This window comes from Tyto alba, unplaced genomic scaffold (genome assembly GCF_018691265.1).
Source record: "Tyto alba isolate M040663 unplaced genomic scaffold, T.alba_DEE_v4.0 Super-Scaffold_42, whole genome shotgun sequence".
Lineage (NCBI taxonomy): Eukaryota > Metazoa > Chordata > Aves > Strigiformes > Tytonidae > Tyto > Tyto alba.
The window spans coordinates 23,039,829-23,067,516 of record NW_024881318.1 but is presented as its reverse complement, the minus strand read 5'-3'; the positions used below and the strand labels follow the sequence as shown (position 1 = coordinate 23,067,516).

Genomic DNA, 27,688 nt, shown 5'->3' with positions numbered 1-27,688 from the left:
AGCAGTAAGACACAAGTAACTATTTTAACCTAAGTCCCTAGAGAAATTAGTTTCATTAAAAGAAATAGAGATAGATGTGTATCTACCTCAGCACCGCCTGAAGAAGATCCACTTGTTTAACTGTTTCTTTATGCCATAAGTGCTTTCCTCCTGCTTTATAGCAGGGAGCCAGAATAGCAAAGATGAAGTCCAAGTAGACTCCTGCATAGGTCATTCTTCAGATATACTAGAAAGTGTGGCCAGCCAACAGTACAGAACTTGCCTTTTGCTCATCATCATCAGAAGAAAACTAGATTTGCTCTGGGGTTTGTATTTTTAAAGACTGTTTACAGATTATCCAGTACTTACCTTAGATCAGAGTTTAACACATGTTTTCTTGTCCAAATGAGAGAAGAAACTAGAGAGCTCTAGAGAGAACAAACTAAAAAACAGTGCTCTTTTGAATCTAACATGGGACATTGTGAAGTCTGGTATAACAACTATTCCAGAGAAGAGCTATCCTAACTAGCTTCAACTCAAAAAAAAAAAAAAAACCAAACAAAAAAAAAACTAAGTGAATCAGAAATCAGTAACAATCATGACAGTTTAGCAGCTTCCATGGAACCAGTTATTCCCTTTGTAAGTATACATTATCTCAGTGTTATAATTCTACAGAAATGTGTTAAGAACCACCTCCCACCCAAGACAGGTTGTGGGACAGCAATTCAGGTTAGCCACAACAGGGCCATATCTTCTCAAAATGACCCTTCACATACATCTGAAATTGACAGGACACAGGGTACACACAAGCATCTTCTATGTACTAGGATCATTTTGACCTATCTATGACCTTACTATTCTGATGTCTGTCAGAACACTTGCCCAAAATATCCTTCTACTGGCAAAAATTCAGGTCCCTTCCTCCAATTACATAATGAAAAAGACTGCAAAAATCACATTTGGGATGTGCTACAGTTTACTGGGAATCTTAAAATTCAGTTTGTTGCCCTATGTTTTGACATATAACCAAACCACTGAACTACATTCCAGCTTATTAAGTGAAAGACAGATCCTCCTTTTCAGTGGGTTTAGACCTGGAATTAGCAACTATTTCACCTTGTTTCTCACCATTTGTTCAGGCATGCAACACTAGTAAGACTACAAACACAAGTTAGAAGCATCTTCTCTTTAGATGGATCTCCATACAAATTCTATGTCCATTCACACAATAAGGAGGCAGAAATTACAGCATCAGAAATCTGTATGGTACATGACTCGACTTCTCATTACTGAGGAAACCTAAGATAAAGTGGAAGATCCACGACTGCCACTTGAATTTATGAATATCATCTCATCAGTAACACTAAATGGTCTGGTTTTGGTCACACAAATGATGACAAAAGCTACCTATAAACAACAGCTGGTTCTACTGAATTTATTATATACTCTTTTTTAAGCAGTAGACATAAGATTCTCTAGTTCATATATAGCACTCAGTGTGGTCAACCAAAGAGATGCATGCTCAGTACATGCTGAGAGAACTGGACTTCAGAAACACTACATTCTCAGTTTGGCAGCGCTGTTGAAGATTATAGGGCTCTCTGAAACAAGGGAAGCTAAGTCACACAGATATGGCTAAACATGACATCTCAACAAAAGCTTCTCTTAAGATACAATATTAAGTGACTTGCACTTAATACTATTACCTGACTTTCACTTTAAAAATACTTGCCCGTGGATGCTAGTGGCTGATATTTTTTCTTGACAAAGAAAGGCTGCAATGTAGTCTGCTTTTTTCTTTTTGTCCACAAACACCATGGTTCTTTCATGACCTATGTTAAACAAGAGTTCAAATCCATTGCAGTTTGAAACTGATGTATTTTCATTATTCACAGTTGCAGTTACTTATATAAACACCTAATATCAGAACGAGTTTTGAATAGTTTTCAAGATATGCATGCAATTTCTTGCCTGTGTTGAACTAATTAAATTCAACCCATCAATTTTTAGATCAACACAGAAACCTAAGTGAAGACAAGTGCGTTGCATTTTTCTCCTCAATAAGAGGAAAAAACGTTGTTCTCTGTAATAAGCATGCAACCCCTTTCTATAGCACATGGCTAAAACTGGCATGCCATTCTGAGCACTGAACAGCAAGGTACACAGACCATTTTTTAATTCCATCCTCTTAAGTTTTCAGCATTAGAACTTACAATACATTCAAGAGCAAAAATGGAAAAATCCCAGCCATTAATAAAATATAGGCCCAAACGTTCACATAAGTTTTATATACCTATAATATTGGGATTATACCCCCCCAGATGTGTTGTAATTAACCATATAAAGAACCTAACCACCCGGGAAACCTGTCTGCTAGTACTCAATAAAGATGAAACCTTGACAAATAGCTGTAACACAAATATGCTTAAAAGCCTAGAACTCTAAGTTCTGCTTCAAGCTTCAATGAGTAGTCTTGTAAAGCATGTAACACACAATAGAATGGAATCACAACCGGTCAATAGCAAGAGCACAAGTTTAAAAACAAATTCTGTCTTTGCAGGAAAACAATAAGCAATAAGGAAAGTTACCTATACTTTGTAGGATTTCTATGAGTTTATCCCTCTTGGAATACTGAGGAACCTGAAGAATATTTTGCTGAACATCACTGCAAGCTCCACCCACATGTCCAACCACAACAAATAAATAATCAGTTTTCAAAAATTCACAAGCCAGCCTTTAAAAGAAACAGAAATGAACAACAAAGTCTGTTACACAGATTAGTTTCACTTAAGATCAAGTAACTTCATTTACATTTAAGCAACCCTCACCAACAAATACTTGTATCATTCCTCAACACGGCAAATGATATAAGCAGTCACGTGCATTTTTTAAAAAGCTGAAAGAGTCCGTATTGTTTTCCAGACATCTGTGCAAAAAAACCCCTGTTCAATACAAAGGTGCACAGACTGATTATGTCCTTGCAGCTTTCCATAATACAAACACTGCATTTTCTAGCCATCTCAGTTCCACATAAATGTTTATAATAAAATGCATTCATTACTGGCATACATGCTCACAGAACCATTCTCAGGGCACGGTATCATCACTAGGTGGATGGACATGGGAGAATTCTACACAGGCCAGTGTTCAAAACAGGCCTCCAAAAGACTACATGAACCTTTCCAACTGTGCAACAAAAGCACTGCTTAAAAACACAATTTATTACACAGCATTTATTTACCAGCTGCCATAAGCAGAAGTCAAGCTTTGTTCAGACGGCGTTCCTCTTCAGTTATCCCTTACACAGCTGACCTTATCTAAGAGATCAAACTCACCAAAACAGGTAATTCCTTGGAATGCCCTGTAATAACTTCACAGTTTTACTAGCTGTAATAACCTATCGATAGACAAGTGCGCTTCATATGCAGTCTATGCGGCTGACGGAGGAACGACACGCCGAGACGTGTTCAATGTGGGTGATAGAGCATCAACTATCGTGTCCCTTTATTGGTCCAGGGTACATATATTTATACAGACAACGATAATTATTATGCCTACTAGTCACTAGCTGATTGGCTTAAGCTCTAAAGGTCGTATTCGCACGGTCCACCTACTTGCAGTTAGCTAACAGCACAAGCTTCTCATAACACTAGGTTTCTCACGCCACTATTTCTAATTCCCCTTAACCTGTTTTCGACACACCACGGTACACAAGGCCGAAGCGTCCCTGACATTCCTCCTGTATCAGCAGCTGGGAGCAGCTGCAGGCAAACCCTAGTGGGGCCCAGCATCAGCCCCTAGAACAGGCTCTGATCGTACAACTGCTCGGTGGGCTCAGGACCCTTGTCTCTGAGCCATTCTCCAACAATTCCCCCTTTTTCATTTTGTACGAGCAGAGCCTGCCCTAACGTTTGTTCAAAGATTTTCTTAATACATGACAAGGCACAACTTAAGCATGCAGGCTTACAATCTATTGGCTAAAGGCACTTATCACACACCCGGGAGTGCTGTGATAGGTCTGCATCATTAGCATGCGTGAACAAACTAAATCTACTTTGCAGTTAGTGCATCCAGGCATTCAAACAGGAAGGAAGCACCAGCTTGACTTCCTCATTCTTGCCCTTCCAGGTGACCTCAACGGCAGGATTACCACGGGGCAGTTTTCTTCTCAGAGACCCAGCCTGGATTGTCCAAACCCTGTAGGATCAGTGCATGACCCTGATCCCCCAAAAAAATTCCTACCAGGTTTTCCCCCTTTTCCTTTTTGGACAATCCAGACTCCTTTTAATGCTCGATTCATAGCATTCATAAAGCATTTCCACACAGACCCCAATACCATCATGACAATCATAATGACAATCAGCATTACCAGTCCATGCATCAACAAAGCTTTTAAAGACCCACTAATTTCCAAGTTTTGTAGATTTGTAACCAGTATCAGTCCATTTTCCAAATTCCCAAGTCTCGTAACCATTCTGTCAGTCCATGTTCCAGTCCTATACAGTCTTATGTAGCGAGAAAACCACCCTTACAGTTTTAAAAGCGTCAGCAATTGTAACAACAGAGTATGCAATACAGAATTTAACACAGGTTTCACCATGCTATGTTCTAAACATTGAACTGTACCCACAACATACAATGAATCTGATACTACATGAACAAGTTCTTGATACCAGTGTTGATGTTGAAACACCCAGATGACAGTTCAGAGTTCTAAAGTTCGTAAGGAGTCTCCAGACCCCCCGAGGAGAATCTTGTGATCTTGTGTTCCCGGCTGTCCCCCATTCGTTGTCACTACTGGGCAGTCCAAGGCTCCAGCAGCATGCCATTCCCCTTTTAACAAGGCACCACAAATCATCCCACTCTATCAGGACTGAGCTAAAAGCAGAGCTGGTTCTGATAAGGGTGATGGGAATGGGTGTGTCGGGGCTGCCGGCAGCGCTTCCTTGTCTTGTAATTGTAAATGCAGAGTTCTGTTCTGTAGCTTAACTTCTGTAAATTTCTTTCAAGTTCTCGGACTTTGTCCCTGTCCCTTACCGATGTGTGACCCTGCTGCTTTAATTCGGACAGAGCCGCCGCCAGACGCTGACGCGCCGTCAGGGGCGGAACCATCCGGAGGGGGGGGGGGGGCGGAGGGGGGGGCGGCACACCGCGCCCCCCTTGTTCTCCCGCGCCGCCTGATTCCTCTGCGGCTTCTTGCGCGGTGGAGCAAACAGGAACACTTGGTGACATGTCCTTAATAGAGCGGAGCTGTTGATTACACCCGAAGAAGGTGGCTAATCGGGACGGACGGTTGGTTTCGGAAGGGACCGGTGGGGATGGTATAGCGCCAATAGTCTCAATAGCAGCAGCGGATACTTTCTTTTCTGCTTGCATCTCCCCCAGAGCTTTTACAATCGTTCGCCAGACCAGCCCTTGCTGTCGTGCTTCACTGCCTTTATTGCCTCCAGTGATAGTCTCGTCCCACAATGAATCACCTACTGCGTGCCACTCCTGTTGGCTACATATTAGCGAGGGGCCATCGTCCCTCTCCCGCTCCGAGGTAGGGGGGGTGGGAGGGGCATGACTGTAAGGGCACTGGAGGGGGGCTGGCCTCCGGACTTCCCCTACTTATGTTAACTGAAACAGGCACTCCTGTTAATGGTACAGGCATACGATCACTGTCAAAGAGCACAGGTCCGGATGCATCACCTTCTGGGGTAACAGTGGAACTTTACCCCCCCAACTTTGTAGTTGCCACAGCTGCAAGGTTCTTTTCAAGCTGATACCGCCTACTATTATTCATCATGTCCTGCCACCGTTTCATCATTTTCCTTGCAGCTTTATCCTCGTCAATTACCATATCCCATAAAATATCACCTAATCGTCTCCACTCCTCGACATCAAAAAGAGAATTAGGATTTTGAAAACATCCTTTGACCCGTCCTAATGCTACTAATCCCGTGAGTGATTTTATACAATCTACTCCCCGCTTTTCTAAAAAGCGCTGTATGTGGTGCTTCTCCGGATCCGTTTCTGATCCCCCGGACGCTGCTGTATCTGGTGCTTCCCCGCCTCCGCCGCTCCGCCCGTGTTCTTCTTCTATGCAGGTCCCTGCTCGGGCGCCATCTTGCGGCTGACGGAGGAACGACACGCCGAGACGTGTTCAATGTGGGTGATAGAGCATCAACTATCGTGTCCCTTTATTGGTCCAGGGTACATATATTTATACAGACAACGATAATTATTATGCCTACTAGTCACTAGCTGATTGGCTTAAGCTCTAAAGGTCGTATTCGCACGGTCCACCTACTTGCAGTTAGCTAACAGCACAAGCTTCTCATAACACTAGGTTTCTCAGACCACTATTCCTAATTCCCCTTAACCTGTTTTCGACACACCACGGTACACAAGGCCGAAGCGTCCCTGACATTCCTCCTGTATCAGCAGCTGGGAGCAGCTGCAGGCAAACCCTAGTGAGGCCCAGCATCAGCCCCTAGAACAGGCTCTGATCATACAACTGCTCGGTGGGCTCAGGACCCTTGTCTCTGAGCCATTCTCCAACAAGTCTACACAAAGCTTCCACTGCAGTAAAATTCAGATGGTAAGCAAGTCAGCCTTTAACTGAAAACAGGCAATCTCAAGTTTTAGAACAAATTCTAAAAAAGTCTTAAAAAATATTAAAGGACTCCCTTAAGGACTTGAATCTCCCATATGATTTACAGGTGTAATTACCACTGAAAAGGTGGTTTTGATAGCAAATAAAAGTTACTATAGATTTACATGTGTTTGGTCTTAAGAGCTGACTGGTTTAAGATCACAGAGACATAGTTCTAAATTGAAAGAAAAGGACAAGTTTAAACTCTCTGAAAACCGCACAGTGAACAAAAACCAGCAAGGAAGAGAAGAAACGACCTTTTAGTTGGAAATATAAAGCCTCAAATGCTAAGCTGAAGTTTACCAGTCAGCTAGGAAATGCATGGTGTTCTCAACTCGTGCACAGGAAGAGCCTTGATGATCAGACCAAATGTTTATGTAACAGCAGAAACTCAAATTCAGGTACAAAACCAAACAGTATGTTAACACCAAACCTGATTACACTCATTGAATAGAAGCACCTGAACCCAGCAGGGCTAAAGAAAGGGCCTTGTTCTTTACTACCAAAGTAGTACACTGTCCAAAGTTGGCTTTATAGTGGAGTATAGGAAAACATGAGCTTTCTTGATGCCAGAATCAGAAAGGCAGTAAAATCCAGGAAGAAGGTGACTCCAAACAAGAAGGGTTTTCATTCACTAAAATGACATCACCTTTAAGCATTCCCATATCAAAGGGGCACAAGAATACCATTATGCACTTCCAAACCATGATCCAAGTATTCAGGTTTCTGAAGACTTCTACCAACACTTGTAAATCCTGCAAGACTCAGAATAGAGAGGTAGACATGTTTTTTTCCATTAAACAGAAGCAAAGTCTTGAACAGTTGAAAGAATCTCCTCCTTTCAGATGCTGGTAATTAGAGTACTCATCCCTCAGTATATAGCAAAAACATGTAGCAAGAGCATTAGCAAAAACACACTTATAAAGACAACAAATCAAGATATCAAGGAATCAAGGTTCCTCTCAACCACAAAACCTGAGCCAGTCAGAGCACACTGTGCATCTTAAAGTGAGACACATCTGATCTTTTTCCCAGATGCAATGCAAAGTGAGACAACATTCCTGCACAAACAGTAAATACATGGAATGAACATGAACCACACATATATATAGTATCATTTGAATACTTGACTCCCAGCTGCAAGAACAAGGCTGTTATTACTTCATTCTTCTTCCAATACAAAAACCTCTACAAAAGAAGTCTTGGCTGAGGAAGCAAAGACACAACAGGCAACTTAAAGAAAGGCAGTTCATCTCCCCAACAGCTGTCAGTATTAACTGACCCAATGGCAAAAAGCACACCATTCCCCTCATTCATTCAGGACTCAACTACTGAAGATGTTTTCTCCCCACCTCGAAAAAGATCTTTCAGGCTTTTAAAAGGCCAGAAGTTCTCAAGATATGATTCACTGAAGTACCAACTTAATTCACTGCAATGGTCTTACCAGTTTACATGCTCTCAAACTGCAATATGCTGTTACTTTTCAGTGATATTACAGCAGTATGCCTACCATGAAAGCCACCAAAACTGCCAGCTGCTCAAATTGAAGTTTAGACTCCTCTGATTTCAGAATGAGTATTCAGATGCCTGTCTCTCCAAAACTAGAACTACTGAATAATTTCCATCCACCTACAGGGAATGGTGTGCATTGTTCTATTACTCCCAGGCTCAACAAACCGACTACCACCTGTTGAAGACTGTTCTCTCAGAGTCTGGAAAGTGGAACTTTAAAGGTAGTAAGTAGTAGAGCTGTAAGATATATACTAAATCCATTTGTGGAAGCTTTAAAACTATAGAAAACAAAAAGCACTTATGCATGTAAATAAGAATTATGTATCAGAAAGGCTGGTGAATTGAGCAATAATTGGGATGTCTACTTATATTATATCCTGGTGCCAAAAACAGCAGTACCAGTGCTGCTTACGAAACAGCAAGATCACTGGTTTTGAACTTGCACAGATGTGGTGTGAGAGGGACAAGAAAGAAACTGGGGCAGTATAAGGCCTTCTGAAGAAGTGGAATTTAAAAGCCTTCAGACAAACTTCATAAATTGCTTTAAAGTCGCCACTTAAATTAAGCAGCTAATTATGCAAACTACTAGTACTGCTACCTAAAAAAGGGAAGTCTTCAACAAGGAATGTTAACCATAGCTTTTCAGTATCTTCTATCAAGATTATAAGCTTTTAAACAAGGCATGCTCTTAACTCTGGCATTTAACTCTACAAGTACATCTTCAGATATAATTCCAGTTTTATTTTACTCACCTCTGAACTGCTTCAGGAAAAGTGGCACTAAACATTAGTGTTTGGCGTTCGTCTTTTGGTGGCATACTTGGGTAAGAAATCAGCTTCTTCATGTCTAACCCAAAACCCATATCAAGCATGCGGTCTGCTTCATCTAGCACCAAATATTTCACATGATGCAAACCAATCTGCAAGTATTTCCGTGAAGAAAAACTGTATTGGTTCACTGACAGTATACACTTACAGAATGTCCTAATTGCCAAAATCTACCTCTTATTTCTTTCTAGTGGAAGTTAATTATTCACAAATAAAAGCCTATGTGCATTATTCCATTTGCATGTCAACCTCTAGTTAATTTTTGAATCTGCACTAATTCTAGTAGTATGCACACACTGAAGTGCTTCAGAAGTTGGTTCAGCAATGTAAAACAAGACAGAGCCTATAGATCGACTATTATTCAGCACATCTATTTTGAAATTATGTCTGAGTTTTAGTAAGATTCTCATATAACCCTCATATATTCTCAAAAAACTCGTTCAGAAAGAATTAAGGACATTACAACTTCACTGCTCCTGATGGAGACTGTCGTTTTGACTAGAAGCCTAACAATCACAGAAAGCCAATCTCCAGTTTATTACTAAGAAGTTTCCCAAATTTCATTTGTCCAGTGCAAGATCACTGAGCCACCATTTTACTATGTAGCAATTTTGATTTGAACTTATAGTGTCTGGAAAAATAAAAATTCAAATTCAGTATTACACCTGGAGTTTTTTATATTTTTGAATAAAATTAGCTTTTATCTGTCTGGAACTATGCTAATATTAATTCTTTGAGTGTTTTAATATTATTGTAGCAAGACAGAGTATCAAGTGAAAATATGCTATGGAGTTTTCCATGAGAACTGAGAGAAGGTGTTCCATGTATTTATATTATAAAATTTAATTGACAAGAACACTGCAGCCAGTTTGATTTAGACTGGTATTTTCCAGCTGGCCCTGAAAGGGACTGAAGAGATCTGGACTTCCACTACTCTTAAAAACGTCATGGTATTTAGATGTTCCAAGAAAAGCTCACTTGTATTTTAAGTATCTGTACAAAGGCAGCATACTGACTGGTTTTCATGGCTCTGTCTTTGCTTCCATTGAATTTGAAGAGTGAAAATGAGTATGTAAAAAACTAAGGGTGTTTAAGGAATTCAGATTAAGTTTTAACATATTACCTTCTCTCTTCCAATGATGTCTAGAAGCCTTCCTGGAGTGGCACATAGTATATTACAACCTTGTATTACCTGACGAATTGAATGGCCTGTTTGTGTACCTCCATAGATGACAGCAGGCCTTATACAAGTTCTAAAATATAGAAAAAAAAATGATTAATTATGTAAGTACGCAAACATTATTGTTTCATGAGAATATGTAAAATGTCATCATACCTACCATAAACCAGCTTAGAGTGGTTCAATTCCTTCACCACACAGCACAGCTTATAACCAAAAGCTGGAGCCAAGACCAAGAACTCACTCACCATAAGCTCAAAGTTCTCATTCATACATAGTAGAGGCTGCACAGGTGGCTTACTCTGAAAGAACACTGCATTTCACCTGCTTTCTTCCCTCTCCATTCAGCTGAGTTACTGGCAGTAAGAGCCAAAATGGTGTTAGATACTGTCCCCTTTTATACAGCATGCTTAGAAAAAGCAGAACCACCAAATACATGCTTTTAGAGCTTCAGAAGTAATCTTTCCACACCTTGAAAGGTCAGTGCAAAAAAAAAAAAAGGCACAGGTGGATCTCTGTAAAGCAACTAAACCACACTGAAATATGCGTTCAATTCTTTAGAGGCAACAGATTCACCCCCTGATATTGTTTAACTGCCCCACAAATGTACGTTATCTTCCTTTTACCGCAGGGCAGCTGTAGCAGAAACTTTCTAAATTCAAAAGCTGTTTTATTGTGACATAATCTATATCTAGTTTAGGGTAGCATAACTAAAAGAACTAGCTACATCGTTGGAACAGTTTTAGAGATTCAGAGGTCATCCTCAGTAATATGTTTAGTAAGTAGATATGCAAACATGATGCTACTTCCCAAAGGCAGAAGCAGCCTCCAAGTATAATTTTGCTTGAACAGGCAGAGACAAGTCTGATTTAGCCCACCAGATTTTGCACTGATGATGTTCTTCACTCCACCTCCTAACAGTAACAAGCTGTTACAGACATAGATTTAATTCTACTGTGCACTGGTGAAACCTATCACTTAGCAGCAGACAGATCACTTGCTAACTAGGACAAAGGTATTCTCGCACAACAAAGGCCTCAGTGACAAGTTTACACCTTTTGTTCTGTTTTGAAGAAGCAGAGCCAATAGAGCTTGCTTGAGCTGTGAAATTTCTGTCCAAGACCAGAAACACTGAGTAGTACAGTTACTAGAAACCATCACTGAAAGTTATCTAAAAAACCCTAACACATACCTTGATTTTTGTCAAGGCAAAAATAAAAGCAAGTATAAATTACATAAGGCAAGCTAAATTTAAGTTACTTCATTAAAGAAATTTCATTTATCTCATCAGTGAAGATGTGACACAAGTTTAGTACTTCTCTTCAAGCTGATTAAGTGTTTCTCTGCCCACCTGGAATATCAGGAAGATTAGGAGTTTAAATCCCTAGACATATAGTAAGAGACCTGTTAGCCAGTATAACCATCTAAATTCCAGTGTTTGTAATCATTCAGTTAGCACAGAAAATATGTTGAGTGTTAATGAAAAAAAGTAGAGCGCTGCTGATTCAAAGTAATAATCAATACCAAGCAACAGCGCAAAAACTTACCCATAAACAAATTTCCTTGCTTCTAGGAAGATCTGATTTATCAGTTCTCTAGTTGGGGCAACAATAATACATTCCGGCTCTTGCTTCTCTTTAAAGCTACTGGCAGTTATGCCATCTCTCATCATGTGGGCCACAATTGGTAGAAGAAAAGCTACCTAAAAAAAGCATCAGTATTTATGCTGTTTAGTCTTAAAACTTTCATCAGTCACATGAAAAAGTGCATATCAATCTTAAAGCTAGAATGATACAGCACACTATCAATTTCAAGGAAATCAGACTGCAAAAGGATTGACCTGAATGCACTACAGAACACCTAAGCTTATTTCTCCTTGTTTCAGAAGGATGAAAATCTCTCTCAACCATAAGAAACTAAGAATGCAGGAACAGTCATGCGCTAACTTCTGGGTTCTTCAGGCAGTTCCACACACACATCATGCTGACATACACTGGTAATCATGTACCCCAGGATCAAAAGCCCTCCTTAGCATTCCAGAGACTCATAGAACTGTTTGAGTTGGAAAGGACCTTAAAGCCCATCTAGTTCCAGACCCCCTGCCATGGGCAGGGACACCTTCCCCCAGCCCAGGGTGCTCCCAGCCCCGTCCAGCCTGGCCTTGACCCCTTCCAGGGAGGGGGCAGCCACAGCGGCTCTGGGCACCCTGTGCCAGGGCCTCACCGCCCGAACAGGAAACAATCTCTTCCTTAGATCTAACCTAAATCTTCCCCCTTTCAGTTTAAAACCATTACCCCTCGTCCTACCACTACGTTCCCTGATAAAAGTCCCTCTCCATCTTTCTTGTATGATTTACTTACAAGCTTTATAGTGTCATCAGTAGATTTAACGTAACCATGTATCACCATTCTCCAGACTACTGTAAGATCAGTTTGCAACACAGCTGCACCAGCACCCTTACTTCAATGCAAGACTAGTTACCCCAAAACAGAATCTGTACAGCAGTCCCAAGAACATTCAGAGTATTTGTACCATAAGTTTTGGACATTGCCTTCTCTGTGAACAGAAGAGGTTTTTCAAAGCAACTAACTAATAAGCTACTTCACAAAACTAGAATTCCACACTACACTGAATGGCAAAAAGCTATACTTAATATTTATGTATTCTCATACAGAGCTGTCAGTAGTTAGATTCAGGTACATTGGACAGTTGAACAAGTTGAGACGACTGTAAATTCAGTATCAACTCTCACTGTTCTATGATTAATACTGTAACTCCTAAAACTAAGGCTAGTGCAGCTCAGACTTGATCAAATAAAAGATGACAAACCAGCACACCACACTGTTAGATTCTGGCATAAGTTTTTTTAAAAAAAAAAAACAAAACAAAACAACAAAAAAAGAAACCACAAAAGCACAGATGTCAAAACACACATACCAACACACAAAAACCGTAACACCACAAAAACTCACAGAACACAAAGGAACCCCAAGTTTCAACTGCTGAGCTTTTATCTCAGCAGTTTCTATGACTGCCTATACTTCTGAATCTGTATCTGCAGCCCTGAAGACTGTTGTATCAATACGCTAGTTCACTGAAGTTAGACAGAAATTCAGCCCAAAAACTTGACAATCCATCCGTCGTTCATACCTGTGCTTAATACTACACTTGTCACTGCAGTGCAAGTCAAATCATTAGACAACAAGCTGTGAAGTATCTGGAAGATGGAACACTGAGGCGTCCACCTTAAAGTTCCATGTCACACACTGCCAGTAGTAAGAATACTACAGAAAATGCTTACAGTTTTTCCTGATCCTGTTTGGGCACATGCCATTAAATCCCGTCCTGCCAGTATAATAGGAATGCTGTACTTCTGCACCGGAGTAAGTTTAGAGTATCCAGCTTTAGCAATGTTCATGTTTAAAGTCTGACAGAGGTTAGCCTCTTCAAAAGCCTGTACAAGAAAAAATTATTACTAACAGTACACAACCACAGAAGTTAAACTTTAAAAACTGAGATACTTACCATAGGATATAGACATCGAAACACTGAAAAATTTTCACTTTTGAGGTGGTCTCACCCAGTCACCTACAGTGCCAAAGTTCCTACAGTTAAAAGCCCCAAAGATTTCTTCAACACGCCCATGCCATTCAAGTAAAGTTTTTTTATAATCGGTCATATTCGCTTTGACAGAAACATCTCAAAAGCTATGCATCTGGATTCAAGCAGATGAACTCACATCATGGCATGCTATAAAAAAAGACTGAAATTCTTATGTTACATTTCACACAGGAGACACAGTTTTTGAGCTAGAACTAGTAAGTGAGCTAAAGCAACATTTCTACCCTGGGTGAAAAAAAAAAATCACTATACACAACAAAATCAGTTTAAGTTGGATAGGTGAAAAAACCTCTGCATATCCTCTTTCAACACAGGTGCTACTATGCCCTCTGCCCACACTCATTCTTCTCCCTAAAAGTAGCATTTTTTTACAAAAAGAAAACACTAGACACCTGTTACGAAGCAGAGAAGAGTTATGTAATGGTTTTTAAACAATAAACACTAGCCACAGAAAACAGGCCTAGAAATTACTTCAAAAACACCTTTGCTCAACTGAGAATTATTCCAACAGATGCTCATTTACATTGTTATAGGTCCCCCAGTAAGAAGACACTACCAGCATTCTCAGAAACTGCTGCCAAAGACCACTTTCTTTCAAGATCTAAACTGTTATTTTTTTCCTGCAATTTAAGGACTACACTTCCTGTCCATCCAGTATTACTTTCTCTGGGTTATTTCTGTAGTTTTTCTATATAGTTTTAACTTCAGATTTCTATCTTTGAAGCGGGCACATCTCCTTCCAACATAGCACTGTCTGCAAGTTTTAAAATCTTTATTATTGTTGTCATTAGTAGTGAAAATTGGACTCTGTATATATCCTTGCAGAATCACACTCAACATAAACCCTGAAATTAATGTGTTCACTCACCAGTAATGGTGCTGGAGGGTCAAGTCCTGACACTTCAACAACATTTTCATCATACTTGTCAAAATTAATTCCCATCTGATAATGTGCAAAGATGGCTTGTTCATCATCAGGTGGAGGAGGGGGCACATAAGTCACCTTTGGACCTTAAGAACACAACCACTCAAGTTCATGACCAAGAAAACTTCGGTAGCTCCATACATAAAATAGTTTAAGTTCAATGGTACATCATTTAGGTTTCTACTTTCCAGGAAGACAAGAAATTTCATAAATTAATTCTACTAGAACTTGGTTTCATAATACTAGGCCTAAAACTCACTTATAAGTAACTCAAGCTTTTGTCAGGCATTCTTGCCTCCCTCACATTTGTTCACAGACCTTACTTTGAAGAGCTACTCACAAAAATTAAATTAGGCTCTACTTCATGACCATAAACAATTCTACCACAAAAACTCATCACACTATAAATTATCCCATTCAATAACAATCCATTTAATACACAAGTATAAAATTAATCAGTTTATGGCAGTACATTTATATTTCTATATTCCTTAAAGTATTTTTCAATATAAACTTATGAAAAGGTATAAAATTAATTATTTGATGCTCACTAAAAGATTGGCAGAAGAAGCCATTTCACAAGGACTTCAAATAAGGAAGGATTAGGAACCAGAATTATTCACACAGAAGTCAGGAGTTTGTTATTTGTCTTTTTGCATTTCAGGAGTAAGAAAAAGGCAAAATAAAGCTAAAGTCACTTGCAAAAAACACTGCAGGTAAGTAAACATTCTATTAGATTGTCACAACTGACACTTTCAATACATGTCAGAAAGTCGTCATTCATCACAAATTTCAATCTGATATGCTGCACATATAAAACATTAAATACTATTAAGTTGCACCCAGTAAAACAAAGCAAGTCTGTTTTCCAGATGCTATTCTGAAACCAAGAATCTACTGTTCTTTACAGTTCACTTTAATGACTATCATAACTTAGATGCCTACACTATTGTCAATTAAGTTCTAATACTATTGTCTCAGGTAGATAAGCTTTACTGTTAAGAGAAATAGCCAGCAACAGATTAATTCTACAGCACTCCAAAAACTTAGTCTTTATTTAGGCGAGAACAATCCACTTGGGTTGCCCAGTAAAGTTTAAACGTATTGAGTTAACCTACATTTGCTTGGCAACTCGTTACATGAACAGTTTTGAGATGGCTTTGCATTTACCCATATGACTACCTTCTTTTTTACTCCATTACTTCCAATAACTTAATGTAAGAGAATGTTCCTTGAGTTAAAAGCAAATTAAAACTGGCATGTTATGTTACTTGTGAAGAAGCTACTTACCTCTTTCAGAACCTATTTGTTCATTGCATTCTTTGTAAGCTGCTGTTAAAGAAAGCATTCCAAAGTTAATTGATTTTTAGGAAAAAAGCTCATTTGAGAAAAAAAAAAAAAAAATCTAAGAACCTTAATGAAAAATTCCTAGAGACACTTAAACTCAGTGGGCCCCGATATGGTTGGCAGCATAAGTGGAAATATTTAGGTAGAGAAACAAAAGCTTAGTTACAAAAAGCCAGAAGACAAAGGCACCATATTTGTGTTCTGAAGGGCAGAAAGAGAAGGTGTCAGAACACTGAGCGCAAGACCTCACGGTAACAACATGAAGGAATTAAACTCGGCATCTTGCTGAGGGACTTCACAAACCAGATCTGGTCTTTTCTTAACTAATAGTAAGGTATGTAAAGATGGCCTTTATAAGATGTTTGGATAAAGCAAGGTGTGTGTATTTAAAAACAATCAAGAGGAATGATCTGTCCTAAATCCAGTATGTGCTTTGTGAGGGCAGGTATAGCTGTCTATATTTATCTGAGATGAATCATGAGTAAAAAAAAGCATAGCAAGAAATTGAAATGCCACAGAAATTCCAGTTTTATAACCTTGTTTTGTTATCTCTTAAGTTAATTTTTTTCCCCTAAAACTGATAAACGAAATTTTGTGAGTGACAAGAAATTCACACATGCTTACTGTTACACCATCCTGGTTTTAAGAACCATTCAACTTTTCCACAACATCTGAAGATGCTTGTTTTATGTTATATAACCAACTTATAAATAACAAAAGAGCCATAGCCATAAACTTCAGTGTCGTCGCAGTAATTTTTCAACAGTTCATAAAGAATTTAAATCAGAAAACTATCCTGTTATTTCAACAGCCACACATTTATAACATCCACCCGAGTTCTGACTTTGACATTAACATACAGTATCTGTTGCTTTCGTTATCATTTGAAAAATAAAGTTATTTATTCTTAAAATTGAGAAAGTACCATATTTTATGTATGTAAAAACTGTAGTTAAGACTGAGCTATTAAGAGGAGCATTTCCAGAATCTGTCTTAGGCCTTTACTTTTACTACACACAAAATAGAAAAGGCCTTAAACCTAAGTGGTAGCACCTGACTACTCTGTGCAGGAAGTTGTGTTGCTGATTTCAAAGGGTAAAACAACCCTTTAATATAAGGCCCCTGTGGAAAAGAAATGAGCCTAGAAATGTAGATGACAAGACTTAGTGAAGAGAAAATACAACAAAAGCTGTTAATATAAATTAGTGCAACCGTTGCCTAACAATACCCATCAGTCTTCACATACTAATACTTTATGCAATGGTCATGAAAAAATAATGAATGACTACCCTGCGTTAAGAATGTAATTATGTCCACTGTGAGTATTAGTATGCTGCCTCTATAAACACCTAAGTTTCTAAAAAAAAAAAAAAAAATCATTATTTTTACTAAAGTCTGAAAAACTTCATCTGAAAGAAATCAGAGGCAAGTGAATTTCACTTTGGCTATCAAGGAACACTTCTGAAAATGCATACTAATCATTCTATCTTTTCTACAGTGAAAAACCCTCTTACCAGTATCACACAAAATGTTCTTAAATAGAAAATTATCAGCCATCCACTACCCACTACGCTAGTTTAATGGAATTTCTAATTTGAATTATGGGGACTCTGTGTGATAGATTACTATGCTCTACCTATCACAACACATAGGTTACAGGAGCATCAGTGGCAAAGGAAGATGGGACCATGAGGGAAAAACCCTTTGTAAACAGCAAAAAACCCAACATTAGAGGAAAGCCATCAGGAAGAGCTGGCCTCAGGGCTACAAACCTTACTTGTCAGCCTGGACAAACCTAAAACAATACTTCCCCTTATAAGGGGGAGTAGAAAAAGTCTAGAGTGACTATTGCAAAACTGAGCAAGGCTTGCTTGGAATTCTGGAGTTAGCACCTCTGCTTCACTGTGTAGTAACTGACTCAATAGCAGTAGAACCAAGAAAAAAAGTTATAGACAAGAGCTTTGAAAATCCAATTACTAAAATTTGTCCAAGTTACAAGCATGACTTGTGTGGGCATGCAAGCAAGCTATCTAGCATTTGCAGTAGGTTCTTAATTCAGACAGGGAGAACAATCACAGCGAGACAGCAAAGCTAAGAAGGTATTGTATTGCCACAAATCAACAATGAAGAAATGTGAAAGGTTTACCACCTACTACAAAGTCTCACCTGCATGACCTCCAAATGCTCCTCTTCCTCTAGAGCCAAGAAAAACGTCAGACTGAGGTCCATCTCTTTGCTCATCTTTAATACCTGTAACTAATACACAGTGTAGTGGATATAGTGTCTAAAATTAGTATAATGAAATATTAAAGATACTATTATTTACTCCAAAAACTCTACAGTGCAACAGCCTCAACAGATTCTTTCTAACTCCAACCTATGCTATATTATTGCCAGTGATACTATTTTTCAAAGATGTCATCCACGTTCCACCACATGGCTTAAGAACCTAAGTTAGTTCATAGCTTTCACCTTTACACTTATAGTTGTTCTCAGGGAGCAAGCAAACCCAGAAAGAATGACCAAATATATGTTGTTCCCACACAAACCAGTCAATATGAAAAACTTACTTTCACCTCGTCCAAAGCCAAGAGGAAATCCTCTAAAGCCTCTACTCTGTGTACTAGAATCTCCTACAACATTCCTTTCTTGAAAACCTGCAATACAGCATAGCAGACAACTTAGCTGGTCCGATTTCACATACTCAGATCAAGTGCCTTTTATTTGGCAATTATTCTTCACAGTCCTTATTTTATGAATTCATGTAAGTAGTACAACAAACTAATTGATTTGCCTAACATACGAAAAAAATTTTTGCCAAAAAGTATAACGAGAAGAATCTAGTGTTCTCCTGTAGTATTGCTTCCTGCAAGAAGTAAATCAAACATTAAGTTTCAGTATTTGACTTTACATGCATATATGTTATATAAGCTACTATCTTTCAACCGTTTGGTTATGATGCAGATCAGTTCAGTTCTCTGGCTCAGTCAAAGGACAACTGACAGCATTTGTACCTTCTCTGTTTTCATAACCAGTAATGCAGAATAAGGTACTATTGCAGTTGCTGCCTCCTATGGAGCGAGAATTTGAAAAACTACCTTTCAGGTCTATCAATTTCCATTTTTTTATTACTCGGAATTGCTTATTCATTTGCTTGGGACAGGCAGTGCCAAGTATGCAGCATATTTTTATTTTTAACCCCTTTCCCTGTTCACTTTTCTGATGGTGAGGGAGAGGAAGTAAACAGCCACATGTATAAACAAGTTAATTCTCATTTTAGATTGGACAGTTTTAGGTGTTGTCTAAGATCCAAGCAGTCAACAGCAGTCAACTTACATTATCATTTAGTCCATCTGTATTCTTCAATTGAACACCTGTTATATCATCTTGTCAAAACAAAGAGAATCTTCTGTTAAATAAGACCAGGAAGTTCTCTTACCACAGCATTTGTAGCTCCTTCTCCACCAAAGTTTATTTAGTGCATACCAATTCATATGTCATTTGAGTTTTGCCAAATTAAAGAAATAAAAATCATATCTTGCAGGCTTACATGCAAAAGACAGTCTACATAAACATTCATAAACACTACAGACCTTAAATACAGCTTGGGAGTTGCTTTGCAATTGCCGAAGTCTACAGCAGAACTGTTCATCGTCATTCCACAGCACCAGCAAGGTGCTGCTGCCTATTTAGTCAAACATGTCTAGCATTCCCCAACCATACTGGGCATCAATCCATGAGATGCAGAAATGGTGCGGCATTTTTTAAAGATGATATAGGGAACTAACTGTTTTGCAATTTCTTAACAATCCTGTTTACCTTGAATGTTATTTTGACACCTTGAACGTTCTTTTGAAACTTGTTTATTAGAGACTGGTGCCTAAGCTTATCAGGGACTGGTATTTGTCAAGGACTGTGTTAGACACAGAGGGAAATAACAATAATAATGGTGTCAGCTTGACCACAAAACTGGTTAAAAGGCTGCTGAGATCACCAAGTACGAATAGAGCATGCATGAATGGCTAAAGTTCATCTAAAGGACAAAAGACGAAGAGGAAGGCAAGACCTCTGAAGAAGTAAATGACCACCAGAGACAGATCTGAGTCTACACAAACTAACCCCACCTCACTTATGCATATGTATGTTTGTATTGCATAAATCCATGAATATGTATAACTGGACTGCATAAATTTTGGGCAAAGCATGCTGGTGGTGTGCAAGCTAGGAGGAACAATCCCCCTTGCACCCAGCACTGCAATAAACATACCTGCTTTATAACTCCCTGTGAGTTGTAAAGTTTGTTTCTGCACTTCAATTTGGTGACCCAGATGGGACCCTCTCTGTCCGGCTGCAGGACCAACTGAGAGGGGGATGTCCTAGGCATGCCCAGAGGCTTCTCAGAGGCGCTCCCTAGCTCATTCAATCATTGCAGGGGCAGACACGGACCATCAGTGGACCAGGTATGTGGATTTAGGAGGGGATACCTGTAAGTCATGAGGAGACATCCTACATGAGGTAAAGAGCATTAGTGCTCGCCCCTGGGTGGTTGAGATTCAAATCCTGCAACAGGTTGTGCGAATCCCTCATTAAGGGCACTACACAAGCCTTTGCAGGAACCCCTTATTAAGGGCACTACACAAGTGAGATAGCTATCATTTATGCCATCTGTTGGAGCCCATTATTGTTGTTATCTGTTGTAAAAATCCGGTACCATATATCATGTGTTGAGGTTTACATTGTGATCACCAATTTCTGATTTTAATAAGTGAAACTTACTGGGTATGCTCTGGGCTTGAATTGTGGCAAACAGCTAATGGTTTACAATTTTGTTTATTGTCCTAACTGGTGCATTTTGTGAGTGTGAGGGGCCTCTTTGTGTGACTGTGGTATGAACAAGACACAGTCTGATAGCAAAGCGAGTGTGGAGTTCCAATCCGCAGTTCCATATTCTCCATGAGGAGAGTGGCCAGAGACAAACAAAGCACATATTTTGGAAGTTTTTGGTGTGGAAGAGAAGTCTGGAAATTATTTTTGGTGTAATAAATGTAAAGCGAATTGGTCTGACTGGGACAGAATTGACCGCTCAGCTCAGTTTAAAGGAGCATATTGTATGAACCTGGCAAACATACAGAGACAGTAGAATTAGAATTTAGATAAGCCCACTCTCCTCAAAACCAATAGTATGGGAGGGAAACAGAGTGGGGGAATTTTAAAGAAAGAGCCCTCTGGGCTGCATCTTGGCTCACTGTAAAAATATAAGAGGAAGGCAAGCGCAAGTGTGAACAAGAGGACTTTAATAAAATATTGTAATCAATGGTGGCCTCTGTATAAATTAGATGGGGAAAGATGGCCCGTTAACAGAACCTTGAATTATAATACTTTGTTACAACTAATGTTGTTTAAGGAGAGAGGGAAAGTGGGAGGAAGTCTCCTAAACAGACACCTTCTCTGGAATCACCCTGAATTCCAAACAGACTGTGGACTGACACCCTCCCACAGGACCCAAGGGTATTAGCCTTAGAGAAAGAAAATAAGAAGAAAGGAAAAGTGAAATTAGGAAGGTGTTGTTCAGCATGTAGAACAAACAACTTTGAGAGGCTCCACAGCTGTTCTGCAGGTCGGAATTTCTGCTAAACATGCCCAAACCAGGACTAGCATTTCCATCTTCCTTGTTTCATAAGAAGTCCAACTTACAGCCCCGGAATTATCCAGACAGATGCGACATGACAGTAGCTTCCACTGCCCTATGTACTTCCAGTAATACCTGATAAAAGTATTTATGGCAGTACTGCCAAACTGTCAATTACTAACCTCTCCAATGTGCATTGGATGCAATAGTACCACTCACTATTGTAAGCAGGAAGACAACAGGGATAAAATATTGCTTTACGGATACTAAAGAAAGCAAGCTTTCAGGTCTTCCACAGAAGAGCACTGGTATATTCCCTCACATGGCATATATGTGAATATTAATATTCAGCTGCCCTTTATACTATAACAAAAAAAAAAAAAAAAAAAAAAAATCACAAAAATACCTCTTTCCACAGAGAATGGAATCAAAGAAAGAGGTAGAGCAAATATTTAAAGTGTAGTCTCCTGCCTACTGCCAAATATGGCAGGTTATTTTATGTTGTGCAGTCAAAAATAACGGGTGATACCGAGTACCTAATATTACGTAAATAAGGGTTGGCATTACCCTCCAAGTCACAAATGCTCATTTGTCTCTGATACAACAAAACTAAGTACCTGAAGAGGGAAAATTTAATGTATCAAATAACACTAGCCACTCAAATTACAGACACTCCAGAAAGTTACCTCTGTTTCCAAAACTCCTTCTACTACTAAATCTATTCACTGGTTGACATCGTCTGTTCACACATTCACCAGCATCTATAATTAGAAAAAAAGAATCAACTGAATATTCAAAGCTATCTTTGATTTCAGGGTAGGCTTTGGGGTTTTTTTGTTGGTGTTCTAGTTTTGGGTTTGTTGGGGTTTTTTTGGTTTGGTTTTTTTTTTTTTTAAAACTCAACATTAAAATTACAGAAGCATTCATGCTGAAAGGGACCTCAGGTCTGCAGCCTACCTCTCACTCAAATACATAATACATGTCAAGGGTGTCCACTTTATAATACAAAGGAAATTAATTAAAATTACAAAGCTTGGGAAATGTGCAACTATTGTTTTCCATAAGGAATAGCACCACTCAGCAACAGTACTGCTAACAGCATACCAAATTCGAATTTCCAGAATCTACTCAGACAACAATAAGGTACTTCATTATAAATCTTGTGTACAAAAGGAATGCTTAATCACCCCCAAAACTACAAATTTTTACCATGCAATCCTACCTCTACTCCTACCATACACTTCAAAATAATTCTGCATATCCTGACTCCTGTTAGGTCTTTCAATAGCACCTGGAAAACAAGAAAGTAAGGCTTTTGACATTGTCTCCTGTAATATCCTCACATACAAAGCAATGAAGTCATTGTGGTTCAGGCCCAGCTATCAGCTGGGCACCACACAGCCACTCATTCACTCACTCCTCCCCCCTCACCCTGGTAGGATGGGGCAGAGAAAATGAAATAAAAGGCTGGTGGGTTGATGCAAGGACAGGGAGAGATCACTTACCAATTATGGTCACAGGCAAAACACTCAGGAGAAAAGATCAACTTAATTTGTTACATATCAAATCAGAGTAGGATAATGAGAAAAAGCTACAAGTCTGAAGAACACCTTCCCTCCCACTCCTTCCTTCTTGGGCTTAACTTTACTTCCAATTTCTCTACTTCCTCCCTCTGCAGCAGTGCAGAGGGGCAGGGGATGGGGGTTGTGGTCAGTTCATCACATGTCTCTCTTGCTCCTTCCTCCTCAGGTGGAGGACTCCTCATACTCTTCCTCTGCTCCAGTGTGGGGTCCTTTCCACAGGAGAGTCTTCCATGAACTGCTCCAACCTGAGTCCTTCTCACAGGCTGCAGATCCTCATGAACTGCTCCACGATAGGTCCCTTCCACAGGGTGCAGTCCTTTCAGAAACAGACCGCTCCAGCACAGGCTTCCCACAAGGTCAGCCTCCTTTGGGAACATCCACTTGCTCCAGCACAGGGTTCTCCATGGGCTGCGGGTAGGTATTTGTTCCAGCATTAACCTCCACAGGCTGCAGAGGAACAGCCTGCCTCACCATGGTCTTCAGCACAGGCTGCAGGGGAAGCTGCTCTCACACCTAAAGCGGCCTCCTCCTCCTTCTTCACTAGCCTTGGTGCCTGCAGGGCTGTTCCTCTCACATCTCACTCCTCTCTGCTGTATGTTCTACAGCAGTCTTTTTGTCCCCCCTTAATATGTTATCATAGAGGTTCTACCACCAACACTGAACGGCTCAGCCTTGGCCAGAAGTGGGTCCAACCTGGAGCCAGGGGAGCTACAAAATTCCATGGCATGCAAGTATATGGCATATCACAAACTTGATTGTTACTGTTTTCCTTCCAAGTTAAAACTGCTTAACATAACGATATAGCTACCTCTGGGGAAAAAAATAAACCCTATGCACTAGTACATTCTGGAACAGGACAAACGTATTAGTTAAATATCACCTGTATACAAGAGCTTGTTGAAGATTGAAGGCAGTAATGTACCAAACATCATCCAAGTCACTCAACTGGTGTGGGGGAATCTCAGCTGTACTGAGGCCCTGGGAAAGTACTCCAATCTACCCCGAAAGAGCAAACAAGAACAGGAGGAGCTGCAAGATGAGCAAGCTTATCAACCACAGTAAGAGAGCATAACAGCTCTGAACCAGTAAGAAAAGAGGCATCAGAAGAACTGATAACCCTGTACTTGGAACTAGTTTTAGGTGGATAGAGGTACTAGAAAGCTTGGGAGCTTCAACTTTTGAACTTTTCATCCTGCTACATTAGTGTGATGAGCCTATGCATATTAACTTCTCCACCCTGGCAAGAGCCAGGGTTCATTTCCATGAACATGCAATGTATGAACATATACATGAAGGAACGTGTTGGCAGGCAGTCTGCAAAGTTTGTATATCCTATAGTAAAAGTATAAAGGAACAAAGGAGAAGAGCAATAAAAGCTTTTTGCTTTTGGCGTTAACGTGCTTTAAAGAAGAATCTGTCTTGTAGTTTTGTCCGTCTCAACCATGATAGATTGGTATAAGCAAAGTTTCCCACACTAAAGCATTAAAACTGCTGCTTTCATAGTCTGAACAATGTTCGGAGTTCTGGCTCACCTGGAAGATTTAAGTGATTAGTTTTTGACAAAGCTGATGTAAAAGATTCTGATATTCATGTTCAATCTAACATGTAACAAGCAGCAAATAAAAACACCTTACCAATTATTTAAATTGGTATTTTTATGGTTTACTACAATAGATTGGCTTCTACTGACCAAGTCCATTTGCCTCTGAAGGGGTGAAGACTCTCTTCCCTTTACTTGACATCCTAACCCATTTTTACTCTATCAACTCTATCACTCCTCCTTCACCAAGATTTCTACAACTTAAGCACACTAATTCAATATTCAAAGTTTCTGAAAAGTACATCGTGTGTCAACAAAATACTTGATCAATAAAGCATTTGCTTTAATAAGTTCCTTCACCATGCTGCTCTGAGTTTACTACTTCTACCAATGAAAGATACTGGACAAAAAACACAGATGTATAGACAGTGAACAGGATAGAACAAGTAATCATTCCTTACACAAGCCTGCTCTGTTTAGCACTTACACCAAGTCAATTGGACACTGCACTGTTACTTGACAACCAACTCAAGATTGGTTAAAGTATAGTAACTTTAACAATTATCATTTGCCTACTATGCAAATTATTCATGCGACTCATGTCTATTTAAGTTTGCAAGCTAGCTGGTCTTATAGGGAGTCCAAAATGCTAGTGTTTAATTGATTGCTATACCATTTACCACTGATAAAGAGGACTAGAATGAGTCCTTACTTACAATTCAGTGGAATTAAAATCTAGCACTGCAGCAGTGTATCCCTGAACAACAGCTGTACAAGTGGCACAAATATGTTATCTTTGCAATATGTAATGAAAAAGTTAACAGGCAAAGCTGACAGCTAGTCAGAAAGAAAGAGCTAGAACAAAACACAAAGCTCCAAGATTAACTTTCACCTAACTTGCAATTCAAGTTCTCTTCACAAGCACTGCCCTTTCCTATTTGTTCTGTGTCAAACCATTACTGAAGTTAGCAACTTGGAGACCTCACAAAACACTTCTGCTGTTCAAGGATGCATGCAAAGCCTGTCCTCTGAATTTTCTACTTCCTCTAACTGTCCAAGTTCAGAGGAATTCAAGTACCACATGTAGTATCTTATTCCTGCCTTTAATAATTTCCCAACATCTTGGGGACAAGGAAAGCGTGCCTTTCAGCTATACACTAGAAGGCTGGGCAGAGATACTTCAACAATAAACATACTGCTGTGTTCTGATTGCTCATAAACACGAGCAGTTATAAAGATACGGAGAACATGCCCTGTGATGAAAGACTGAGGGAGCTAGGTCTTTCCTCTGCAGAGAATTAAAGGTCCAAGGGAGGATCTTATCACAATATTCCAATACTTGAAGGGTGCTACAAAGACAGGGCTCTCTCTTCACAAAGAGCCACATGGAGAAGACAAAGAGGTAGAAGCGATACTGAAAGAGGTTTCATGTCAATAGAATATTTTTACAGCGAGAACAATCATTCACTGGAAAAACTTCACCAGGGACACAGTGGAGTCCTCATCACTGTAGACTTTCAAGATGGGATTGGACAGGGTGCTAGACAATTTCATCTAGGCTTCATTTACCACAAAAGTTTGGACCAGATGATCTTTCAAGGTCCCTTCCAACCTGGGATATTACGATACTGTGACATCAACATGACTTGTGCGAAGAACAATTTGTTAAGATAGAGTTTAGCTTGTTCTTCCACAGTTGGATTAACTAAATGCTTAAGCTCAAAGCTTTTACCTCAGACTCAATTACACTGAAGTTGAAATACTGTCAAGAAGTCTTAAAGACCACTCCTGAGTTCAGAGACTACAGTGAACAACACCTCAGGTGCCATCACCCAGAGACTGTTAGTTCTACACAAAACCCATTTCCTGATCTGGCTATGGTAAAAATCACACAAAGTAAAGCCTTGGGCAAACCACCTTCAGCAGCAACCTTGGCTTGGCATATTTAGAACTTCTATCTTCTATATGTAAACTTCTTCCACCTTCTACATATAAAACTTCTGTTCAAGATTATAAAGGCATCATCTTCATTAAACCAAGTGTGCTTTATAGAAACCTGATAGCAAACATTAGTGGGTTTGTCTTGTTTTTTTTTTGTTGTTTGTTTTTTTTTTTTTTTTTAAATGGATCAAAGTTTCTGTTCAACATCTGACCTTTTCTTATTTTCAACACAGCTGGCAGACAGGACCTCACTAGCACTGCTCATAACACTTATTTTCAATACTGTTCATGTTTGGCACAGCCTGTTCTAGGAATCTATGTGAGGTAACACCTATTGACTCTCATTAGAAGCTATATTCAACAAGTTACTGCAGTAGAGAAAGGCTGAGGGTCTAAAGGAAAGTTTACTCATTATGCTACCTGTATAATTTGATGTCACTTACTGCATGGGGAACACATTAAAATATCACTGCAGTTTTCTTAATCTCTTACATTGTTCAAGGAATCAACTCCCCCAAATGTCAGTAAAATCAGAAGTGCCTTTCACATACCCAATGAGCACATATGTGGACTGAAGCCAAAAGAGGGGCCACTTGGTCTTTCAGAGAAGTCAGCCTGCAAAAGAAAAAAAGGCACAACATCTTGTTAACCCCAGGCCAAGCAAAGTACATAAATACAAATGCAGTTGCCGTCTTGCACTTGAAAGAAGGTGCCATCTGCACCTTCTGAAAGGCAGTCTCTCAGACAATTCTGTTCACTTCAGGTTACTACACTTCAGCATACTAAATGGCACACTCCTTGCATCTGAATTTCACCAAAACCACATTACACACAACTGACATATGAAGCAAGTTTATCTTGCCTTCTGCCACTGCTTTATGGCAGCATGAGCTTTGTCACCTTGACAACAAATAAGCTCTAAGAAACTTCCATTGTTCAAAACCATACTGTAATGTTTAAAGTATTT

General features: G+C 39.5%; 1 protein-coding gene across 1 annotated transcript in view; it reads right to left on the bottom strand.

The window, feature by feature from the left end:
• DDX4 (DEAD-box helicase 4) overlaps nt 1-27,688 on the bottom strand; it is a 38,046-nt gene that overhangs the window by 2,857 nt on the left and 7,501 nt on the right. The window contains exons 3-15 of the mRNA XM_033009202.2: nt 27,273-27,336; nt 22,880-22,948; nt 22,344-22,418; nt 18,599-18,685; nt 18,195-18,284; nt 15,972-16,013; nt 14,625-14,767; nt 13,437-13,589; nt 11,683-11,837; nt 10,079-10,208; nt 8,881-9,047; nt 2,568-2,713; nt 1,712-1,811 (exon numbers count right to left, since the gene is read on the bottom strand). Coding sequence (XP_032865093.2) covers nt 1,712-1,811; nt 2,568-2,713; nt 8,881-9,047; nt 10,079-10,208; nt 11,683-11,837; nt 13,437-13,589; nt 14,625-14,767; nt 15,972-16,013; nt 18,195-18,284; nt 18,599-18,685; nt 22,344-22,418; nt 22,880-22,948; nt 27,273-27,336 — 1,421 coding nt within the window. The remainder of the gene's footprint in view (nt 1-1,711; nt 1,812-2,567; nt 2,714-8,880; nt 9,048-10,078; nt 10,209-11,682; nt 11,838-13,436; nt 13,590-14,624; nt 14,768-15,971; nt 16,014-18,194; nt 18,285-18,598; nt 18,686-22,343; nt 22,419-22,879; nt 22,949-27,272; nt 27,337-27,688) is intronic.